Source organism: Mytilus galloprovincialis, chromosome 5 (genome assembly GCF_965363235.1).
Source record: "Mytilus galloprovincialis chromosome 5, xbMytGall1.hap1.1, whole genome shotgun sequence".
Taxonomy (NCBI): domain Eukaryota; kingdom Metazoa; phylum Mollusca; class Bivalvia; order Mytilida; family Mytilidae; genus Mytilus; species Mytilus galloprovincialis.
Genome location: NC_134842.1, coordinates 23,055,160 through 23,079,697, shown reverse-complemented (window position 1 = coordinate 23,079,697; position 24,538 = coordinate 23,055,160). Strand labels below are relative to the sequence as shown.

General features: G+C 32.0%; 1 protein-coding gene across 1 annotated transcript; it reads left to right on the top strand.

The window, feature by feature from the left end:
- The first annotated feature begins 744 nt into the window (after positions 1-744).
- LOC143075424 (carbonic anhydrase 13-like) lies at positions 745-23,796 on the top strand. The gene is made up of 9 exons (XM_076250819.1): positions 745-883; positions 8,098-8,171; positions 9,084-9,116; positions 10,079-10,249; positions 11,676-11,824; positions 18,044-18,136; positions 19,064-19,127; positions 20,659-20,813; positions 23,558-23,796. Exons 2-9 carry the CDS (start codon positions 8,105-8,107, stop codon positions 23,684-23,686), a joined length of 861 nt encoding a protein of 286 aa, XP_076106934.1. The 5' UTR covers positions 745-883; positions 8,098-8,104; the 3' UTR covers positions 23,687-23,796.
- Positions 23,797-24,538: the final 742 nt, after the last annotated feature.

The window sequence follows — 24,538 nt, the reverse complement described above, 5'->3', positions numbered from 1 at the left end:
TAAATGAGGGTGGTAAAAGGGGGGGGGGGTGCTTGCACGAAAAAAACATGAAATAAGACATAATTTCACGTTGAACGTGAAATAATTTCTGTAATGAACATTGCACGAAAAATAAATACTTTTATGTGAACCTTTTGTGACTGGTGACTGAGTCACTGTCTTCTTGTATATATTAACTCTTTGTTTTACTTGATATTCCCGATTTAGTATACACATTTATGATACAATTGGTTTACGGCTTTTAAAAAAGTATTTCTTGACGATCCCTGCCAAGTGTTTGAATTTTATTTGAAAAATACTGAGCACGCAAAATAAGACTGAAAATCACGATGCACGTAAAATTAAATAAGCAGAACACGTTGAACGAGGCACCCGTCTTGCACGACTGAACGTCAAATAAAAAAGTAAAAACACGTTGAACGTGAAATAAAAAGCGGCGATCACTTTGCACGAAATTAACCCTTTACCTCCCTCTTAAATGGTTGCTATTAAGTAATGTCAGAAATGCTAGTATTCTGAGTTTTTTTTTGTAAATTTCAAATTCTAGATGTTTTTACCTATAAAGTTAAACATTCATAAAAAAAAAATTCCCTTGACCTTGACTGCTTCTTTCCAATCAAAAGCATCTTTTGACGTTGTCAGTGCCCTCAAACTCCCCGGCAGTTCCAGTTCCGACCCGAATAAGGGTCCGCATACTACTCTACATTGATGGAGTAAAGGAAAATAGTTCCGGAACGGAAACGACCACTGTCCGCAGTTTGCAGTGCCCTACGTGCCCGCCACTATTGTGACGTTAAAAATAAACAAACAAGTTGACTTCCTGTTACTAGTGTGTGTAGAAGCAAGAAATTAGCAAGAGGATTTTTTTAAAACATTATTCCTGGTAAGTTATCTGTTGATTTTAAATCCGACTTTGATAAGGACTACGACACTCACATATTTATATGATTACCAGGTTTATTACTGGCTATCCAAAACGTTTCCATAAGATTTTGACGCCATAAAAGAAAATGTCGTACACATGTACTGAAGCGATTGTTGTATGACGTCATAAGTACAAGTGTCGCAAAAACTCGGTCAAGTGTCTCAGATTCCGGTGACAGTCTGATAATTACATTCTTTATTCCACATTTCAGTGTTAATTTTTAGATGTGAAAATGTCCAAGAAACGTAAATGTAATATAATACTGATATGTCTGCACTATCTCGTAGGGATGTCACTTTTATTTGGTCAAATATGGACATTTTCAATTTAGTTTTATGACTCTTTTATTGTTGAATCAGTTTTTTTTATGTAATGTCAAGCTTGGTGTCTCATAAATGTTTCCTAATCACCGAATGTACGATGCAGATTACTGGTGCAACATAGTTAACAGAAGCAGCTGACCCGTTAAAAGACCGTTTGTTTACATTCATTTTCTAAATAGCGGCAACTACATGTATGTGACCCATTGTGTATTTGCGAATTAAATCACAGAATACTAAGATAGAAATATAGATTCCACAACTTCAACAAGTGTATTACGATATTTCTCCACTCGAGACAGTTAAATTTTAATATTTAAAGCGCGAGGCTTGCCGAGCTTTTTGAATTATTAAAATTTAACTGTTAAGAGTTGAGAAATATTGTAATACACGCGTTACAGTGGTGGAATCTGTTTCTCTTATGATTTTTATCCTTCCTTTTCAAAGATTTGAGGAAAGTTGTGTACTTTTGATGTGACGTCACCAGACAAGAAAATTTAATGTCACAATTAAATTTCAATCAATCCTTTGCCGAGAAAAGATTTTTAACTAGTGAGGAGAAATATTTTTCTCACACCGGTCAGGAAATGGGAAAGTAGCACAAAACTTAGAGAAAACATGTTGATATACCTCAGGGGCGGATCCAGCCATTTTAAAAAGGGGGGGGGGGGGTTCCAACTATATGCTCCCATTCAAATGCATTGATCGGCCAAAAAAAGGGGGGTTCCAACCGCCGGACCCCCCCCCCCCAAACCCCTTGGATCCGCCACTGTACCTCATGTCGATGTGATATACAAGAAGGTAGAAGGAAAGACCAAAATTCCCCCATAAAAAATATATACACATACAATACTATAGTAACTATATAGAAAAAATGAATTAACATCTTAAATCACAAAAACTTTTTTTACCAGTGCACTTTGAAAGATGCCTCCTCTTATTATCTGTGCTATATGAACTTATTTACAAGACAGTTAGTATTTTTAAATTGTACGAGAATAGCTTTCACATCTACATTGTGCCCACTATGTGTCTCACTGACATTCTTAGAGAAAAAAGGAATAAAAAATCGTATATAATTAAAGTGACTGACCTCGCAATTATTACAAAAAAAAAAAAAAAAAAATACAAATTTTTACAAGTATACGACAAATTTAAATTGATATAAATTATATAATATTATAATCACTTGTTAAGCCCTGGAAAACAAATAACTACTTAGAATCAAGATTTTTATACAAATCCTTGGTAGAATTATGCAATTTTACTTTATATAATTCTTTTTTGAAAGGTAAATGGATTTTGAAAACAAAGGAGTAGGTTCATTAAGACCCCTTTTTGGCCCCAAAATATAGCAGTTTTACAAAATTGTGAAAATGTAATCTTTTAGCTATATACTGGAAAGTGGAATACTTCTGCTACATAAATATGGGCTGTTTTTGACAATACAATGCACATATATCGGGTACTAGCATCATCAAGTCATGCTAAATTACTGAAATCTTCACAATTTGAGCATTTTAGTTAAATTTTAGACGGTTTCCGTCTTAAGTGGCCGCATTCGTGTTCATTCCTAATATTGAAATGTAAGTTGTATTTGATGATAATACATAACATATATATATAAAGGTTGAGGATGAACACGGATGCGGCCACTTTCATTTTTGACAAAAACCATCTGAAAAGTTACGTTTTTTGGCATTTTGATAGATTTTTCATATCAAAGCTTGAATCGGTGCGTTTTTAATTACTAAATCAGTTAAAATCTTTCACATAAACTAATTGAATCAATTGAAGTAGACATTTAAGTGTTTAAAAAGTGTCCAAATCTTTCGTTAGATGAACCTGAAATTAAAGGCCAAAATCGGCCCTTACCGGACCTACTCCTTTATCGTGCTTGTCATAGTGAACTTCTTTAAACGACGACAGATACAAGGTTGACACATGGTCATTAATATGGGAATGTCGTCGGTAAATTAGTGGGTACCAACAAGTGACGTTAGAACTTCGACGCAATACCCTTGAATATTGTCACATTTTATTATCGATGCATTCCCTTTGGTATTGGATGATCAAATGTTCCATTCGAAGACTATAATCAATTGATTGATTGATGGTTGCTCAACGTTCCAGTGGCAAATATTTCATGCATGATGTAGAACAGTTTTATTTCAACCAAATACAAATTACAAACTTGTGTTTTTAACTTTTTTTTCTTTAAAATGTGCAATTGTAAATGTTTAAAAAAAAATTTAAAATTTATTTGTTTACATGAGAATATTTCCAAGGTTAAATTATATAATATTATATCGTATGTAAGCGCAACTAAATTTGTTTACAAGCAATAGTTTTTTTTGGGGAATAAATTATGATATCTTGTAGCAAATTAATTTCAATATATCCCACAATTTATGTGCATTTATTTATATGAAAAATGACTATTGATCTTAGGTACGATGGCCAAAAAAAAAAAAAAATGAAATGACAAACTAATTATACATCTCAAGGGCAGTCAGTAAGAGGGTCATACCAATGACTTTTTTCCCCAGTTTAGTAGTTTATTAATTGATCGTTGTTTTATACTTAACGTCCAGTCGTGAATAGTTCATACATGTATAGGAAAAAACAAGTTAAAAACAGAACGTAATTGGTAGAATCTTCAAGGGAGGGATCGATCGGGATGAAGAATGAGTTACTGTAGCTGCTGGAAATGAGGATATGATGGAAAGAAAGAATTTTGCTTTGCAACAGACAACCTATGGACCTCAGAGAGTTGTTGCAATTGTTCTTTAAATGGATCATCACTAGATATTTCTTTTGATACTAATTTAAGTACAGAAAGCGTGACACGCTTTCTACACTATGTTTGGAATGTAACTTCCCTATTTCGACCGCATGTGGTAAAAACAACTTGTCCGTAACTTTTTTCATTATACCAATAGGAATGTCCGTAACTTTCAAAGAATTGACATACGTCATTACGTGGATGTAATGTTTTAATTAAGTTATGATAGAGATTGCATCGAATACATAATCAGAAATAGAGAAGTAGAGAAGTAGATCTCTAGTATGATATAATTCATTTGAATTAGAATGGAAGACAAAATTGGGAATAATTGGAAAAAAAATAACGATAAATCCGTTAAACTCGGGTCTGATTTTTTATAACGTCGGGATACCCAAATCGTCCAGTTCGGAGGGTGGTTTCCTACCTTTGCAGATAATCTGTTGAAACATCATTGTTGATTTTTATTTTTGAACAAGTAGACTACACAAGTATTTTTTACACATGCATGTGGCGTGTATGCACTAACTGATTTTCTGCCAGCAATGACAAAAGTAGATCATGCGTAAATCCGTGATTATTTTTTTTTTTTTGGGGGGGGGGGGGGGGGGGGCAAAATTGCCCAATCACATGACAATTATCAAAGGTTCAGCTAAAAACGATTATATTAAAAAAGACATTCATTTCCATTGATTTAAAAAAAAGAATCACTTAATTCTAAGTCCAATGACATTACGATTCGATTAGAATTTATAGTGGCCTATTGTTGCATTCGATGCTCGAACTTTATAGATTTGCAGTAAATGAGAAAACTTGAAGAAAGGACATTTTGTAAAAATGTATAAAACCTAGTTTTATAGCTAGCTGCATATTTCACTTGTATGCAAGTTGCATTAAATTTCATTAAATTGAACTAAACTAAAAGACACAATAGTTAAAATTCAGTGACATAAAAGGAATAGAGCAATCAACATAGTGTTACAATTAGAAATAGTATATGAAAATATAAATAACTAAGACAACAGGGTAATTTAATAGTTTAACAATCCCTGATAACATACAAAGAGAAATTAAAAAAAAACATAACACTATAACTTACTGGTGGGATGTAAAAATACCGAGCCGCGTCAAAGAGTATTCATCAAATACACATAAAAAGAAACAGAGGTGAAAATAAACCACAAACAGATAATTAAACTAAAAAAATTAAAAAGTATGACAAAGCCATGGTGCGAACCGAAAACGTCGATAAGGCGCACATCAGTTAATAAAAGTTCAAACTATAACCATGATCGAGTACCACGAACCCCACATAAAAACTCTGTGGTGTAAGTATGGTACGTTAATAAAATGACAGTTGGTGGTGAATGAGTAGTATAAACGGCCGTGAAGGTTACAAATATGATGTTAATTGTCTTCTTAAGCACAGTGATAATGGACGTCATACTAAACTCCGAATTTTACACAAGAAACTAAAATTAAAAATCATACAAGACTAACAAAGGCCAGAGGCTCCTGACTTGGGACAGGCGCAAAATTGCGGCGGGGTTAAACATGTTTATGAGATCTCAATCCTCCCCCTATACGCCATACTATATCTCTAGCCAATGTAGAAAAGTAAACGCATAACAATACGCACATTAAAATTCAGTTCAAGAGAAACCCGAGTCCGATGTCAGAAGATGAAACAAAAGAAAATAAATAAAATGACAATAATACATAAATAACAACAGACTATTAGCAGTTAACTGACATGCCAGCTCCAGACCTCAATTAAACTGATTGAAAGCATACACATCCATATACAACCGGATTAAGAAAATGTTGTCTTATAATCACATATGTTGCCAAGAATAAAACGAAAACAAACGAAAAGAACAGTTAGAAAATAAAATAAACGTAAAAATCGGTGGTTCCCATATTTCATCGACATTTACAAACTAGTATAGATTCAAGGTTTGCTGTTTTGGCCTCGAGACCCGTATGGTCGAGGGCCAATACAGCTGACCGAGAATCTATACCAGTACCAATACAGAAACAACCAGTTCATAACACTTTTATTAAATAATCTTACTTTTTCGATACAGACTTGTTCTGAATGCTGTATTACATACATCAAATGTGAACATAGGGCCAATATTTCCAATACGGACTGGCAATGATGTGAATATAGGGCCAATATTTCCAATATACGGACTGGCAATGAATTCTGAATTACATGCACAATGCTAGTATAAATTATGTTTACATAGAAATATTTGACCGGGCCGCAAAGCAATATAGATCACGTGATTCACATGACCAGGACGACGTCACCAATATGACACATGCCGTTTTGGTAGTATTATGGTTGTTTAAATCGTATTATTTAATAATAATTTAATTTTGGATGTGACGGGTCTTTTGATTGGCTGACGTTATTTTGCTATCAGCCCATAGACATAATTTAGTCATGTGACCGTGACGTCATCAACGTTTTTTAAGTTTTCTACGGTTTAAAATGGAATTTAGAATTAAATTATAAGAAATGACTGTCATATTTTTTCAGTCTATTCGAAATAACATACAAAATGTGGTTCACACTGTTAAATAACCCGCTACACACGTTTTTCAGTGTGCACCACATTTTTTATGTTATTTCTTCATAGACAGAAAAAATATTACAGTCATTCCTTAAATAAAACATATGAACACTGTAACGTTCTTTCTTATACAGAGAGTTGTTTTGTAAATAAAGGTGAAAAATAACTACATATATATCAGATGTGGCCTCGATAAAAAAAATAGCCTATGACAGTAATGTACTGACCTCATAATTAACGATATTATAATTATTTGTATATAAATGTTGTGGTTATTTCGACGTAAGCTGACCATTTATTTACTATATGTAGTGACGATTGGCTATTTCATTCATGTTTTCCTTTCCAATTTTCCGTGTATTCTTTAAATACAATCATGTTCAAGTAGTAAGCGACAAAGGTGCGTTCGGAATCAGGAGCTACGTACTATGTAAGCATTTTTTACTGCTTTATTAAAGGTTGATCATCACTATATAGTTCTTCAGATAGAGCTTTCTTATACTTAACAAATACAGATTTTACCATGTATTTTTCTATAAATATATAAAAAATAAGTATGATTGATATATATTTTTTATTTTAAATATTAAATCCTAACGACCCTACATCAACTCTTTTTTTTTTTTTGCTACAAGTAAAACATTTGAGTTTCATTAAAATTCCACTATAAAAGTTTTATTATTTTAAAAGAGTCATCTCCACTTATATGGGAAAAAATGTTGGAATTAAACCAATTTGCAAGAAAAATCCTTGTCTCTATCAAAATAAACAAAATGTGTCTCAAAACTTGCAGACTTGAGTAAAGAACTGGACAGATTATGTACTGATAGTATACAACCAAACACACTGTAAAGTTAATCCATATTAATAAAAAAGCAGAATTCATTGATTGTTATTTTCAAGATAATTTGCATATATTCTAAACCAAACCATGTAAGTTTGAAGATACACGGAATATGTGTGAACAAAACGGTACATAAAAAAGATGCGTCTTAAAATGTGTGGTGCAAAGAAACATGCCATTGTCATCGGATCGTTATGAACATGCATGAAATATTTGCCACTGGGCGTTGAGCAAACACCAATCAATCAATTTATCATAGTCTTCGGAATTTGTTTTTTTAAATCATTAACACAGGGAATGTATCTGTTTAGTGTTAAGCTTGAAAATTCAAGGATGTTGCGTTCAAGTTCTAACGTACCGACTATTTCACCGACGACATTCCATTATTAACTGTTTAGTCTTTATAAAGTTCATCATGACAAGGAAGATGAATTTGTTTTTAAAGTCCATTTATTTTTAAAGTTTTTTTTTAAATTTAAAATATGTAAAATTGCATAATTTGCTTTCATTTTACGCAGCTGTTTGTTTTCTAGGGCTAAACAAGTGATTATATAATGAATTACGCATTAAAAATAACATTATATAAGACACTCGCTTTAAGTTTTCTTTGTTTTAATATATACCATGCCTTTCATTCAAAGGATACAAATGTTGCTGGAATCTTCATGTGTTGTTTATTTATTGTTGATAGTCATCCAAAGTACCAGCGGGTTCGGTAAGTTAAAAAATGATGTAAAATGTATAAAAAAGAAGATGTGGTATGATTGCGAATGAGACGACGATCACAAGAGATCAAATGGCACAGAAATTACCAATTATATAGGTCACTGTATGGCCTTGGACAATGAGCAAAGCACACACTGCTTAGTCCGCTATAAAAGGTCCCGAAATCACAAATGTAAAACATTTCAAACCAGAAAACTAACGGCCTATTTAATGTACAAAAAATGAACAAAAAACAAATATGTAACACAGCAACAAATGACAATCACTGATTTACAGGCTCATGACTTGGGACAGGCAACTACATAAAGAATGCGGGGGGTGGGTTAAGCGGGATTCCAACCATCTCCTCTTCCTAACCTGGGACTGGTGTAATGTGTCTAGTAAAGAGGTACTTTTAACCTTCTTTTTTTATTGATAAAACAGTTTCTTTGCTTTGGACTTTTTATAGCTTATCCTGGGACCAATATCATTTTTTGAAACAAGTTTAAGGAACCCATTACCTATATACATGTATAATGGTGTACACATATTGAGATTCCCGTGGTTGGATTTAGACATTAATTTGTAAGGCCAAATAAAATAGTATGTGTGGTTCCAGTTGCATATAAATTAGGGTATGTAGGTAGGGATTTTTTTTAACTTTAATTTATGTTTATTTTTTAATTGAGTCTATTGGTGAAACTTTCTGACTTTAACAGTGCTAAATGAAAAATGCCCCAAAAATGTTTGTTAGAATTTAGGGTAGGCTATTATTAAGACTAAAAAGTAGGATATGTAGGGTAACTGGATCCACACATATTTTTTTATTTGGCCTTATATGGTCACTATACTATGCAATTCATTTTTATTTGAAATAAGTAAAGTTAACGTTGTAATAATTTATATAAAACTTTCATTGCAGTACAATCGTCATGGGGATATCATCACGGAGTTGGTAAGTTTTAAAATTGTTGTACCTAATTATCTTTATACTGCTTATTCGATTTCTTATTTTTCTTTTGCATGCATTTATATAAAAAATAAGAAGATATTTTTAAAATAGCTCCATAACTTTCAGGGCACTGTACTAGGACCATTCTTTTTCTTATTTATTTCATCTCGTTATTTGATAGTCTCCATTATAACAGTTGAAGGCAAAAATGATAAAAAAAATATGGGTAACTCTCTGTAACAAATTATGAGAGTTATCCAGATTTATATCGTTATTGCCTTCAACTGTTTTAACGGAGACTACAGCTTTAATGTCCGACATTGAAAAAGTGTTTATCCTAAAAAAAAGATGTTGCCTATTACATACTATAAGATAAGATAAGATAAGTTTTATTTTCCAAATTAGGTCCCCATGTAGGGCGTATACACATAACATATATAATTGATACAATATTCAGTATTTTACATGTCATTCATATAATAAACTTTAACTATTGAAATAAAGTCATACAGGCTATTATACAACCTAATTAAAAAACCGATCTCTCATCGCTCCCGTTTTCTGATATGTCGCGTGGGACTCCCACACTACACATTAGAAAACGGGGGACTCCCACGCGACATATCAGAAAACGGGAGCGATGAGAGATCGGTTTTTAATTAGATTGGCTATTATATGTTAAATAAAAAAGTAATTAAGAGTTGTTACTCCAGAGATCTGACAAACTTCTTTTTTTCTTTCTTTTTTTTTCTCTGACACTTGATTTTATAATATTTCGCTGGAAATGTATAAATATAAATGATTGTTTAGCTGCAACAGGCACCAAGGGACGATGTTCTAGGAGTGGGAAATTTAAAGCTCTTACAATCCTCTTCGTATCTGATGCAGAAAGACGAACATAAATGTAAAAAAGTTCATGTGTATTCAGTCTTGGTATTCATGTATATTGTTTTATTCTTCTTCAGGGCCAACGAGATGGGGAGAGTTGTTTTCAACATGCAAAGGCAGACGCCAGTCTCCAATAGACATACGAACACAGGATGTTGTATATGATAGAAATTTGAAGCAATTTAATTTAAGTGACCTAGATAAAGTAGACGAATACAGGGCAAAATTTGAAAATAACGGCCATTCTGGTAAATACAAAAATATTGCAGTGTATCAAACTCCGAAACATGCACTTTAAGTTGTTTACGAGCTATACATATAGTTTCGAAAATTATCTTTTTTGTCTCGTGATCCTTGAAGAAAATATGCCGGTCTTCACTATCATTTCTATTGCAATTTACCAAAATTGTGTTAGTCCTTCCCAAAAAATGTGGTGGTCAAATCCCTAGAACCACCACTTTTCGAGAACTGTTGAGTTTGTCGCACCCAATTTTCTTTTATCATAATAGATTACAATAGTGATATGTTGTTTTTCTATCTATACATGAAAAAAGATGTGATATGATTGCTAGTAAGAAAACTCTACGACAGAGAACACATAACTTTTAATTAAGTTAACAACTAAAAGTCACTGTGCGGCCTTCAACGATGGGCAAACCCCAAACAGCATAGTCAGCTTTAATGGACCCCAGATGACAAATGTAAAACAATTCAAACGAGAAAATGAACGGCCTGATAATAGGCTGGTGAATGTTCGAAACAATGAACGAAAAACAACCCCAAAGTCATCAGTTCGTTTCAAAGCAGAAAAAACAACTATCGAAAACACAGACCAGACGTGATAAAATTGAGAATGGAAATGGGGAATGTGTCAAAGACACAATAACCCTACCATAGAGCAAACAACAGCCGAAGGCACCAATGGGTTTTCAATGTAGCGAAAACTACCGTACCCGGAGGCGTCCTTCGTTTATGCATACGGGATTTGAATTCTATTGCAGTATGTGTCTTGCCTTGTGTTGAGTAAAACGAACAAAGGACATGTGCGTCTAAACTAACTACGGTTTAGTTGAGAAATCTCGAAAAGCCCTTTACATGAATTAATTCTGTCGAATATTGTCCAAAAAAGTCGCGTTTGATTTGATTAATCTTATTTTTAATCCAGGCCCTGGACAACCAGATCTCTAGGTTTTGTTACAGGGACTGGCACACACATCACTTTTTTCATAGTCGTTTATTTTTTTCAACAAGAAAACTTTAATATTTTTGGAAAGAGAGGACCTATTAAGTAAAAATACAACAATTTTAGGGCCACCAAAGTGACATTCACACACACAAATAATACTGTAGTATATTACTGTTCGAAAGTCATAAATCGATTAAGAGAAACAAATCCGGGTTACAAACTAAAACTGGGGGAAACACATCGTTGAATAAACTGACAACGATACATGGCTTTGATTAACGTTGTAAAACTATATACATTACTGAGAACGGAACACCACAAAAAATCTCAGTGTAATCTCAGTGCTCAATTGCTTAGTTGTTGATTAAAAATTTCAGCATTCTGTTTTAAGCTTTTCTTTTTAATTTTTAGGGGGATTATGTGGATGGGAATGGTTACATTTGCGTACATTTAATAACATCGTTATAATATATTTCTATATCTTGCAGTTGAAGTCCATCTATCAGACAAAAAGCTAAGGGTTACTGGAGGCAGCCTTCCAGGGCCATATACCGTTGCTCAATTCCACTTTCATTGGGGATCAGTAAACAGTCGCGGATCAGAACATGCAATAAACGGCAGACATTTTCCTATTGAGGTATATCATTGGCATTAAGGTTTTTAAATTTTCAAAAATGATGTACTACAACCTAGTCTACATCTTAAGCCTCCCCTTTTTATATATTTGTAGGTCAAATTGTTTTGTTACTTCTCTTATTTATAGATTATTTTTTCTAAAAATGATGTAATAGATAAAATTGAGAATGGAAATGAGGAATGTGTCAAAGAGACAACAACCTGACCATAGAACAGACAACAGCAGAAGGTCACCAACAGTTCTTCAATGCACGAGAAATTTCCGCACCCGGATGCGTCCTTCAGCTGGCCCCTAAATAAATATATATATATATACTAGTTCAGTGATAATGAACGCCATACTAAACTCTTAATTGTACACAAGAAACTAAAATAAAAAATAATACAAGACTAATATAGGCTAGAGGCTCCTGACTTGGGACAGGCGCAAAAATGCGGCGGGGTTAAACATGTTTATGAGATCTCAACCCTCACCCTATACCTCTAGATCGTCAATGTAGAAAAGTAAACGCGTAACAATACGTACATTAAAATTCTGTTCAAGAGAAGTCCGAGTCTGATGTCAGAAGATGTAACCAAAGAAAATAAACAAAATGACAATATTATACATAAATAATAACAGACTACTAGCAGTTAACTGACATGCCAGCTCAAGACTTCAATTAAACTGATTGAAAGATTATGTCTTCATCATATGAATATCAGGCATACTCCTTATCGTTACGTACGGGTTTAGTATCATACCATTATAACATATATGAGAAGAACATAACCCGTGTTATATAGAATATAGAATAGAATATTTAATATATTTATTTCCCAAATCAACCCACTAAGGGCATACAATCAGGAACAATTGATTGACATAATTGATAGTTACAACAATGAACTTCACAGTGTACATGTAAATGTATATATATAGTATATTAGCAAATTATCTACTTGGCTATATATATATATATATATATATATATATGTCGTGTACAAGTTGCGATTTTGTACAGGTTATAACATGTACAAAAATATTGTACATGTTATAACTTGTATTTATATAATGCAAAAATGCAAGTTATAACATGTACAAAAGTACCTCATACATTTTATAACCTGTACAAAATATTGCTTAAAAATGGTTTTAATTTGTACAAAATTTAAGATAAATCTTAATGAAGTAAAATATACATCTAAATTCACCAATGCATAAAGAACAACAAATAAATAGGCCAGAACGTGTCTTTTTCTGTAGAGGACAATGATCAAAAAGTTTCAGAAATATATGTTTTATGACTTATGTTGGCAAAATATGTTTTCATGTAATTGTATGTTTTATGTAGTCCATCGTGGCTTAAATAAGTGTGACACTATTTACTAAAAGCTTGCATTTCCTCAATGACAATTACATTAGATACTAGTAATTTAATTCTTCTAAAATTTTTAAGAACGATGCCTTAAAATTTTGGGTAATACTCCTCCCTATCGTTTTATAGCATGCACAGACAATGTCTTATATGCTTACTCTGTAAAAGCAAGAGAGAGCTGAAATAGTTTTCATTGGACCACGCTTCATTATCAATATCTTTGGATCTACTCTTCAACATTTTTGGCCTTCAGCATGACTTATGTAAATTTATAATTATTTTTTTTATATAAACTATAAGATCATTGCATGAGGCGGATGTCATTTGATGTTTTGAATATATATCCTCTACTTTGAAAGCATGTATTTGTGTCCTTTGGATGTCTTCTGCTCCATGGTCTGGTTGTTGTCTTTTAGACACATACCCCATTTCCATTCCCAATTTTATTTGTAGACACATCTGTCCTGGCTATCCTCTTGTGTCTTTTAGTGTGAACTAGATTGAAAGTATTTTACTATTGCCCTCAAAGAGGACACTCACAATTATAAGTCATCAAATAAAGATATGTCCATAGATAGTCATAAGAGGATTATAAGACATGTCCTAAGATATATCTTATGACAAGTCTTAGGAATGATTCGTAATACCTACCCTGGACATTAACTGTATCAAAAAAGGACAAAACACACTATCCTAAAGGAATAATAAAAACGTTACGAAAATATTATTGAGGTCAATAACATCTGTTTGCAATAATAGAAACATATCCTTATTTTTCGATTTTGTACAAGTTAAAACCATTTTTAAGCAATATTTTGTACAGGTTATAACATGTACGAGGTACTTTTGTACATGTTATAACTTGTATTTTTGCATTATACAAGTTATAATATGTGCAATATTTTTGTACATGTTATAATCTGTACAAAATCGCAACATGTACACGACATATATATATACTGTTACGAATTGTGACTTAGATGAGAGAGTTGTCTTATTGGCACTCATACCACATCTTCTTATATCTTATATATCAAAATTCAGACCTGATCTCATTAATTCAAAACACTCTCCAATATTACAGCCCAGTTTTTTACAATAAGAAATACATTGTCTAGTGTCAAAAGCCATTAAAATTTGGAAGATTTAGTTTATTTTTATAAATAAAACAAGAAATTTATCAGTGAAAAAAGTTCTCTATTCATATTATAAAGTGGACATAAAATGAAGCTCATCCTCACCTTTATCAAATGAGCAATTTAAACAAAGACGCTCGTACATAAACGACGATGTTGCTTAAAGTTGAAGCAAAATAAAACTTGAAAAAATAGCAAAATCCTTGTATAAAATGTAAAGGGAATCGGATAATAATTATTATTTTGTCTATTTTCTTGAAAAATATCGCTATCAATTTGTATAGAGTGCAAAATGCAAAATACTAATCTAGTAGTTTTTCTTGGTGGTCGTAGAGGCGTAGGGCATTCTAGAGAAATTTTAAACTACAAAGGAACGTTTTGTAGCTTATTTCGGTGTCTTCTCATTTATCCAACTTTTTAAAATAAGGTATTCTCATTTAGCCAACTTTTTATTTTTGTTAATTATTGGGTTGTTTGTTAAGTAATAATAAGGTGTCTTTCTAAAATTTGACAGTAAATTTGTTCCTGTATATTTTTTTTATTTTTTTTTTAAAAGGCGATATTAAACTTGTTACATTTTATTTTTAAATGATTTAGTATATGTTAAATAATAAATAAATGTTTCATCATTTATACAGAAGAAACATACAAATCAGTAATATTTGTTCATTTGAGGTTTTGCGTTAATTTGCATTTATACTAGTACATGTATATTTGGTATAGCATTTTTACTTCTCAATCTGGATAGCCTTCGGTAGTATCATATTGTTTTAATATCCATTAGTTAGTAACAAAGTCACATCATCGGACCTGCATTTTGCCATCAAGTTCAAGCACCATATTTATTCATGTACCATATACCACCTATCGGAACTTGACAGTGACTTGACTGCTTTTATTTAGCACTGTTGTACAATAAAGTCAATTTTCCAAATTCAATCATGTATTCCACATTAAGACAATAACAATCATAACCAAGGAGTAAACAAAGACCCACAAAACCAAACAACATTTACATCAACAGTTATTAATAATAAATAAGAAACAACACGAACTCCACTAAAAACCGGGAATGAAATCAGGTGCTCTGGAAGAGACAGCATTTTCTGCACCGTATACGACACCCGTACCAAAATTTTGGTATTTAACCTACCATCAGTAGTCTTTTCGAGAAAAAGGTCTAAATATGAAGCAGATTTATCTTCATAATTTGATGCTAAATTGTTGAAACCCAGGAGCTTCTGAGCTTCCCCATGGACCCTTTACCAGGTCAACCGTAATTACGCCTTTCGTTCATAAAATCCTGGTCTATTAGGACTATTGAAATGTTAAGTAGTTAGTAATTTTTGGTCTTCTGCTTTTAAGATCCATCCAATCATTTTAACATACCATAGACAATGAATGGAGAGAGTTCGGCATAAAAAAAAATGTTAAACCCTGACACTTTATAACTATAAAATATACATGCTCCAAGTCAGGAACCGTTACATTAGTGCATTACATATTTATTCTCTGTTTTTGGCAAAAATAAGGTCCAAAATTTTTTTATTCTCCGCCCCCTCTTTCAAATATTCTGAAAACGCCCCTAACCCTACATAGACAATAGACTGACCCAACTTAAGGATAGACTACAGCAAGGACAGATCAACATATATCACTACACTGATGCAGTATACCACCTACTTAAACTAGGATGAAAATCCTTTGAACATTCCTTTAGTGTGTGTTATGGATATTTCTGTGCTACGTTTTTTAACCATTGTGCTTGCATTGCTTTTGCTTTTGTTTATACATATAAAAAAAGTATGTATTATATGCTTTGTAAATTTTGTTCTGTTCAGTGTTTGTGTAGTAAAACGTAGTCAACTTGTATACACAAAAAAAGCTCTATCTCATTGAATAAAAGTGCAACTGATTTTTTTTCTATCCAATTCACATTTTAATTAACGGTTAAAAAAATCAAAAATACTTTCAAATGATTAACATTACATTAACTAAATGTCAGTTGCACATTTTAACATGCTATGCTAAATAATACTACAGAAAATTTAATCCGGGTATAATTTTCAGTCTTATTTTTCACCTGTCATTCAACCCAACCTCTAATTGAAAAACCCTTTGTTCTTGATTTACCTTTGATCTCATCTATCCAACTTTATTTTTTACCTGTACTACCTATAATTTTAAAAAGTTGGATAAATGAGAATAAACCCTTATTTCAGAGCATGATTAATCCGTTCACTTGTATTTACGATGGCCAGTTTAAACGAAAACTTACCTGTCTGGAAAATACATGTTCTCACCATACTAAAACCGTGATAAGTAATTATTCCCAACGCAAACAAGTTGCGGAGGGTAAAAGTTTTTAACCCGTCCGTCCGTCAGCCCTGTTTCTTGTCATCGCAACTCCTCTCAAACCACACAACAGAATTTCACGAAACCTTTTTAGATAATAAGGACATAATATGTAGATGTGCATATCGACAGGAAATTACGATTCAATATTTTTTGTAGGAGTTACGCCCCTTTGAACTTATTTGCTTTAATGTACTACTGCAACAGTTTGTAATCGCAACTCCTCTGAAACCACACAACAGTATTTCACGAAACCTTTTTAGATAATAAGGACATAATATTTAGATGTGCATATCGACAGGAAATTACGATTCATTTTTTTTCTAGGAGTTGCGCCGCTTTGAACTTATTTGCTTTAATGTGCTACTGCAGCAGTTTGTCATCGCAACTCATCTGAAACCACACAACAGAATTTCATGAAACTTTGTAGATAATAAGAACATACTAGGTAGATGTGCATATCGACAGGAAATTACGATTCAATTTTTTTTCCAGGAGTCGCTCCTTTGAACTTATTTTCTTCAATGTACTACTGCAACAGTTCGTCATCGCAACTTCTCTGAAACCATACAACAGAATTTTATGACACTTTGTAGATAATAAGGATATACTATGCAGATGTGCATATTGACAGGAAATTATGATTAATTTTTTTTTTCTTATACAATTTTTTTTCTTATACAATTTTTTTTTTCTTACACTTATTCAAATTCTCCAATGACAATGTGGGGACGTGGCTATGGGGTATGTGAGCGCGCTCACTAAAATTCTTTAATTGAGGCTTCAATGAAAAACAGCAACTTATATGTTAAAACAAAAAGTATGAGTGAAGCTGCACCTTAACCTAGGCAAGATAAAGAGAAAGAAAAGTTTTTATAGCAATTTCATGAGCAGTAATGCACATACAGGGGGTATACCAAGCCTATATGCATGTACGTTAGCTGTCAGGATATGGATTCAAAGCTAGAACAGAATTGACATTGGAGTAAAATAGAATTACATTGAATTTTACTGTTGTATTTTAATGGATATGATTATTTTTTTTTAAGGTTTTGTTGTTTTGGAATTATATAAAATTATCATTCTACTTTAAATATTTTCTGTCGTTAAAATGGACAAATGCTAAATTCACTTTTCGCTAAAATGTGTTACCAATCTGGTTGTAAATTGGGTTATACTTTATCGCTCAAACATTCGATCATTTTCTCTCGCTAAAATGTCCTATCAATGCGAATATATATTCTTCGCTGAAACGGATTGAAGTGTGTCGACGATCTTTTTTATGGTTAAGGTATTATTTTTGGAAAATACACTGAACCATTATAGAAATAGAACCAGAAATAGAAGTAATTATATTTAATTCTATTTTAGATGCACGTTGTGATGCACTCTGACAAGTTTCAAACTGTCGCCGACGCCATGAATGTCACAAACGGATTAGCAGTCTTGGGATTTTTCATAGACGTAAGTGAAAAGGTCAAAGGTTAATTATCATTTATCTCGAAGACGGCAGTTTACAACCTTAAGTTATCGTGTTTCAGAATAAGAAATGAGAAATATTTCAATATTTTCCAGACTTTCTACGTGATCCAATAACAAAACCTGTGCGAGCAGAAAATGATCTGTTATCGTGATAAATAATACGGAATTTCAATGATTTACATGGATTAGCAGACATGTTCTTTGAATTTAGATCTTCATTTTGACATATATCAAATCGTACTAAACGACGAGTTTACTTCCGGTAGCCGTCCTTAGAATTATAAAGTGCCAATGGTGAATTCTGACAAAGAAAACCCGCTTAAGTTTACATTAATTCAAGTTAAAAATGAATTATAACAATCGTTTCCTTTTCCAGTTCTAGTATTTCAAGATATGATTTGGTTAAAATACAATAGAATGACCATTTCAGAGGAACATACACACAGGCATTTGATACCATTCCAACCAAAAGTATCTTATGATTTCTTGAATTACCGTAGAAACAAAAGTTCTAACCAGACTTCTTACTCAGGAAGAGAGTAATTTCAAAACATGCTATAGTTTGGTCAGCTTATTTTTTCGCCATAACTATCAAATTTTTATTAATGCACTATATGTTATGTCCCATTTATAGGCATTATTTTTTTCGGACTGTGCGTCCGTTCGTCCGTCAGTCCAGCTTCAGGTTACAGTTTTATGCCAAGGTAGTTTGGTTGAAGTTAAAGCCAAATCAGCTTGAAACTTAACACACATGTTCCCTATGATAGGATTTTTCTTATTTTCATGCCAGAGTTTTTATCCCAATTTCTCGGTCCACCGAACAAAGAAAGTGATATTGCGAGTGGGGTATCAGTGTACTATGGAAACATTCTTGTTGTTTATTATTCCTTTTTGCTTTTTGTAACTTAGGTTGGCGACTACAATGATGAATTTGAATCCATTATACGTAATCTTAGAAACATTAAACGTAAATGTAAGTACCCTTTAGCCATATTAGATTTAAAAATAAACATACATGATTTTCCATATGCATATATACACAGTAGTAATATACACATACATTTTCCGTACACACAAAAACACTACAACGAGAGATACTAAAAAGAAAAGATAAAAAAGACCAACAATAAAATGATAACAAATATTTTTAAGAAAACTGAAACATTGTGAAAGAGAAGTAGCCATCGATGTGTACTTCTGTCTTGAAGGATAAACAATTCCTCGTCAAATTTGTTATGTTTGTGTCTAATAAGTACCGATTATCAGATTGTTTGCAAATTGATATTATAAAATGTCATCTGCGAGTCACAGTATGAAGCGTTTTGTCGAATGAGCACAAATAAAGAGGTCAAAAAGACTTCATATTGTGTCAATCAGCTGATATTTTACGTTTTCGCTTTTTTAAGAAATTTTTACTTTGATCTTACTGACTGATGATTTCCTTTCTAAGCACAGTATAGTGTTTTGAAAAATTATCACTTGAAACTAAGGGCGCATGTGCCGTTGTCAATGAAAATAACGTCGTCATAGGTTAACTAACGATAGACAGATAACCATTGGTGATCTTAACTCAATTGCTTTTTTCACTTTCGCCGTGCTGGCTCACACGAGGAAATCAATCTTCAGCTAGGTGTCTGAATATGAAGCTTTTTATCGACGGAGCACAGCGAACGATGTCAAAAAGGCTTCATATTGTGTCAAATTTTTGATATTTTACAATTTAAATATGCAGAAACTCAGATAATCGATTAATCGGGTGCATTTTTGTATTCTGCATTTTAGAAACAACTGTTTTCCATTGCTTATCAATGTCATTATTGACCAAGAAAAAGCTCAGTGAAAATGTGCTGGTTGTTGTGAGGAATGGGATATTTGTTGAGAGTTCGATCGGTGATAAATCAAATAAATGACATATCGGTATTCTCAACACTCCTTCTTCCTTATTATCTGTCACAAGACATATTTTATGCAGCAGTGGTCCCGGATGTTAAGTTTTTATTCCTTTAATAATAATTTTTCCAAAAGAAATGACCGAGCAAAGACTTCATATCATGGTGATATCTCTAATCAATAGATGATGAGGGTCAATGTTAAAGCGTAAGATTTATAGATTATTGTTGGTCATCTCAACGAGATTGATTTCCTCGCTTGAGCCGGTACGGTGAAAGTGAAAAAAGCAATTGAGTTGAGATGACCAATGATGCTATGTTTATTGTTATTTTACCTATGCCGACGTTGTTATTTTCATTGACAACGGCACGTGAGCCCTTAGTTTGTATTGATAATTTTTCATATCACCCTATTGTGCCGAGAAAGGAAATTATCAGTCAGTAAACACGTAAACTAGTATAAACTTGAAAAGAATAGATTTTTACAGAAAAAAAACCCATATCCAATTAAAAAATACAATTGAAATGTATTAATATTCAAAACATTGCCTATTTATGTTTTTTTTATAACCAAAAAATAAAGATCTTAACAAAGATATATTTATTATATTTTAGCTGATAGTGTCATAATAAAAGCATTGAGTTTGTCAGATTTATTCCCACAAACTTCAGACTATCTAAGATATGCTGGTAGTCTGACAACACCACCATGTTATCAGAGCGTCATTTGGAGTGTATTTGTACATCGCATCTATATTTCACAATATCAGGTACGTAATAAAACCCCTGAATAAAAGAGACATATGACATACATGTATGTCAATAAAAACCTTGAACAAAGGAGACATATACAATAAATGTATGTCAATAAAAACATTGAATATAAGAGAAATGAGATACATGTATGTCAATAAAAACCTTGAATAAAAGAGACATATGAGATACATGTATGTCAATAAAAACCTTGAACAAAGGAGACATATGAGATACATGTATGTCGATGAAAATGATAGATAATATTAAAAGTATCTGGCATTAAGTTTTGTTTATTGATCTGTTTTTGGTTTATTTCATGTTAATTCGAAATATCCATTTGTATCCATTCTAAAACACACAACGAAAGTCTTTTACTCTTTTGTCTAACCTAAGGTTGTACAGAACACATAAGAGAGTTAGGCAGCAACCATTTGATTTTCTGGGGGGGGGGGGGGGGGCTATGTTTTTTTTTTTCTGGACAAACTTTTTTTTTCGCCTTTGGCGAAAGACAATCTATTTTTTTGGCGACAAGTCGAAAACAATTTTTTTCTTTCAATTTTAGCATTACATATAGTGGCAGCTGAGGGTGAAACAAACAATTTTTTTTTCTTAGGGTCAAAAACAAATTATTTTTTTCTCCAAAAACTGGAGACAAACTTTTTTTTCCAAAAAAAACCATAGCCCCCCCCCCCCCCCCCAGAAAATCAAATGGTTGCTGCCTTATCACTTTAAACAATCAGCTGACTGTTTTAATCAAGTACTATAAGTAAGGAAAATTCAAGTTGCTCATTTTTATGCCCCATTTATGGGCATTATGTTTTCTGGTCTGTGCGTCCGTCTGTTCGTTCGTTCGTCCGTACGTCTGTTCTGCTTCAGGTTAAAGTTTTTGGTCGAGGTAGTTTTTGATGAAGTTGAAGTCCAATCAACTTGAAACTTAGTAAACATGTTCCATATGATATGATCTTTCTAATTTGAATGCCAAATTAGAGATTTTATCCCATTTTCAACGGTCCAGTGAACATAGAAAATGATAATGCATCCGTGTACTTGGGACACATTCTTGTTCAAAATTAAAGTGTCTGTTAATCGTTGTCAACGTAATGGGAATTGATGCAACTGTTATACAAGTGATCGGTTTAGCTAGCTATAAAACCAGGTTTAAACCACCATTTTCCAATTGTAGAAAATGCCTGTATCGCGACAGGAATATGACTTTTGCTATCCATTTGCTTAGTGACTGTGTAACCAAGAAATCCACAGTCTAAAACTAGGAGACTGATATGAGGATTCGGTCACAACTAAATGTTAAACCTAGATAACCATGCACCATAAACTAGCAGTTATACACAGAAGATTAATTCCACTTAGTATATAATTTATTTCCAAGACTGGAACTTGTCACCAAGCCTGTGACTTCCAAACTTATATCTTTTACAATCATTTGACAATATATATATATATGAGAATTAAACAATAAGCTAAGATCAATTATTACATAATGTGTTGACAAATATAAACAAGTTATTATACAGATAAAGAAAGATAAATAATTAATACAACTCTTTTAGCAATGTCTCTAATTTAAGAAGGATAAAGGATTAAGCCCTGAGGCATTATTGTCACTTTGATTATAAAATGTCCATTATCAATTAGATATATATTAACTTATTGTCCAAGTAGAATATATAATATAAAACATAATTAATGATAAATACTTTGAGTCTCAAACATTAGCATTAAAAACCTAAACACATCTGAAAGTCATTTTAACTCTGTCATAACTTTTCGTTCAGAATTTTCCTTGGAGTTCGTTTTTTTGTAATTTTCATCAAACTGCTATAAATCTAATGAAGTTATTCCTATAAATTGTATGGTTCAAATTTCTTGAAATTTTTACAATCTTGTCAGCAGGTCAGTAAGATTAATATTAAGTTAAAAATTTATAAATATTAAAGGGGCCAAATCTGTTTAAACAAAGTATTGTGTATTCCTTTAATATAAAACTGTTTTTTATTATAAATGATAGTCCTTGTTATTTATAGTTATAAATAGACAATAAAGTGCAAAAAACATAGTAATTTGAGACCTCATGTTTTATATGTTAAACTAGGTTATGAATTAAATTTGCTTTTACGATTTTTTTTGAAGTTGCATTCTGTTATACAGTCTCAGGTCAAAAGTGTTTCACCTTTCGTAAATCACTTTATTATTTCATTTGAAAACACATTTTTTATAAATCTTCTAAGGAAAATAATATTTGTCCGAATTGAATGATTTTTTTCGTTAAATGGTAAAATGTCTGCAGTTAAATGCAATCCTCATGAGACATATCTATGATCAATGTTTAAGAAAAAAAGAATTTGTTTTTAAAGACAAATATGAATTTCTGCAGACACAAATCATGGGACGACATAAGAAAAAAATACACTTAATAATTTCAGTATTTGTATACAAGAAATTATTTCTCAGTAATGACATATTCTGAAAATATTTCATTATAACCATAAAAATCTTTACATGTGTATGAGTTTAACCATACAAATTTTATTAACATTAAATCTGAACTCAAATTAGTGTTAGACAATATATAATAAAAAAGTGTGCTTTTATATAAAATAATAGGAAAATTTCCATCGGATCGGATCGATGAAAAACTTTTGACCTGATATTGTGTATACGATAAATTTGATAAATTTATATCATTCAGTTAATTTTTTTCTTATTTTTTTTTCTTTATTTCTTTTTCCTTTTTTTGTAGTTGGACCAGTTTCGTAGTCTTGGAAGAACACATTATCCAGGGTCAGAAGATCTTATAAACAACTATAGAAATCCACAACCATTAAATGGTAGAAAAGTCACTACAAATGTGCAGTTGTTATCCAACTAAATTACCAGCACATAATAGAAGACATTAGGTTAATTTATAAATCTATGACTTTTTTGTGAGATTATTGTTATGTTTTGTTATACAATTTTAAAAGAAATATTATCCACATACATTTTGTTTCGCTTTTTTTTTTTTTTATAGAAATTAACAAGTTAAAAAAAAACTTAAACATAAAAATTAACATAACGTCGTGTTGCATTTATTATAGATCTGTTTCATACATTTCATTTTGATTTGTATCCTAGGAAGTATAAAGATAGTACAAATAAACTCATCAGAGATACCAGGATTAAATTTTGTAATTACGTCAGACGCTCATTTCGTCTGCAAAAGACTCATCAGTGACGCTTGAATAAAAAAAAATTAAAAAGGCCAAACAAAGTACGAAGTTGAAGGACCAAAATTCCGAAAAGTCTTGCCAAATACAGCCAAGATAATCTATTCCTGAGGTAGAAAAGCCCTAGTATTTCAAAAATTTAAAAGTTTTGTAAACAGTTAATTTATGATTATGACCATATCAATGATAATTCATGTCAGCACAAAATGCTGACTACTGGGCTGGTGATACCATCGGAGAATTAAAACTCCAAAGTCAAAAAGTCTCAGTTTGTAGAGGGAAAAAAACCACGTCAAAACATCAATAATAACAACGCCGTGACATCGTCATACTGAAAATGGTAATTTTTAACAAATATGGTGACATCAAAACAAATACGACAAACCTATTATTTGCATTTTAAAATGAAAGTGTCCAAAGCACTAATAAATTATGTTATCGAATAATCGTAATTTGAATTAAAAGAATACTATTTTTCGTCGCTTTTACGTATTTTCCACACATTTATCAATCTT

Coding starts and splice junctions, on each gene's coding strand:
- LOC143075424 (XM_076250819.1), top strand. CDS start 8,105: ATGTTGCTGGAATCTTCATGTGTTGTTTATTTATTGTTGATAGTCATC. Junction 8,172..9,083: donor CCAAAGTACCAGCGGGTTCG/GTAAGTTAAAAA, acceptor CTTTCATTGCAG/TACAATCGTCATGGGGATAT. Junction 20,814..23,557: donor TCTATATTTCACAATATCAG/GTACGTAATAAA, acceptor CTTTTTTTGTAG/TTGGACCAGTTTCGTAGTCT.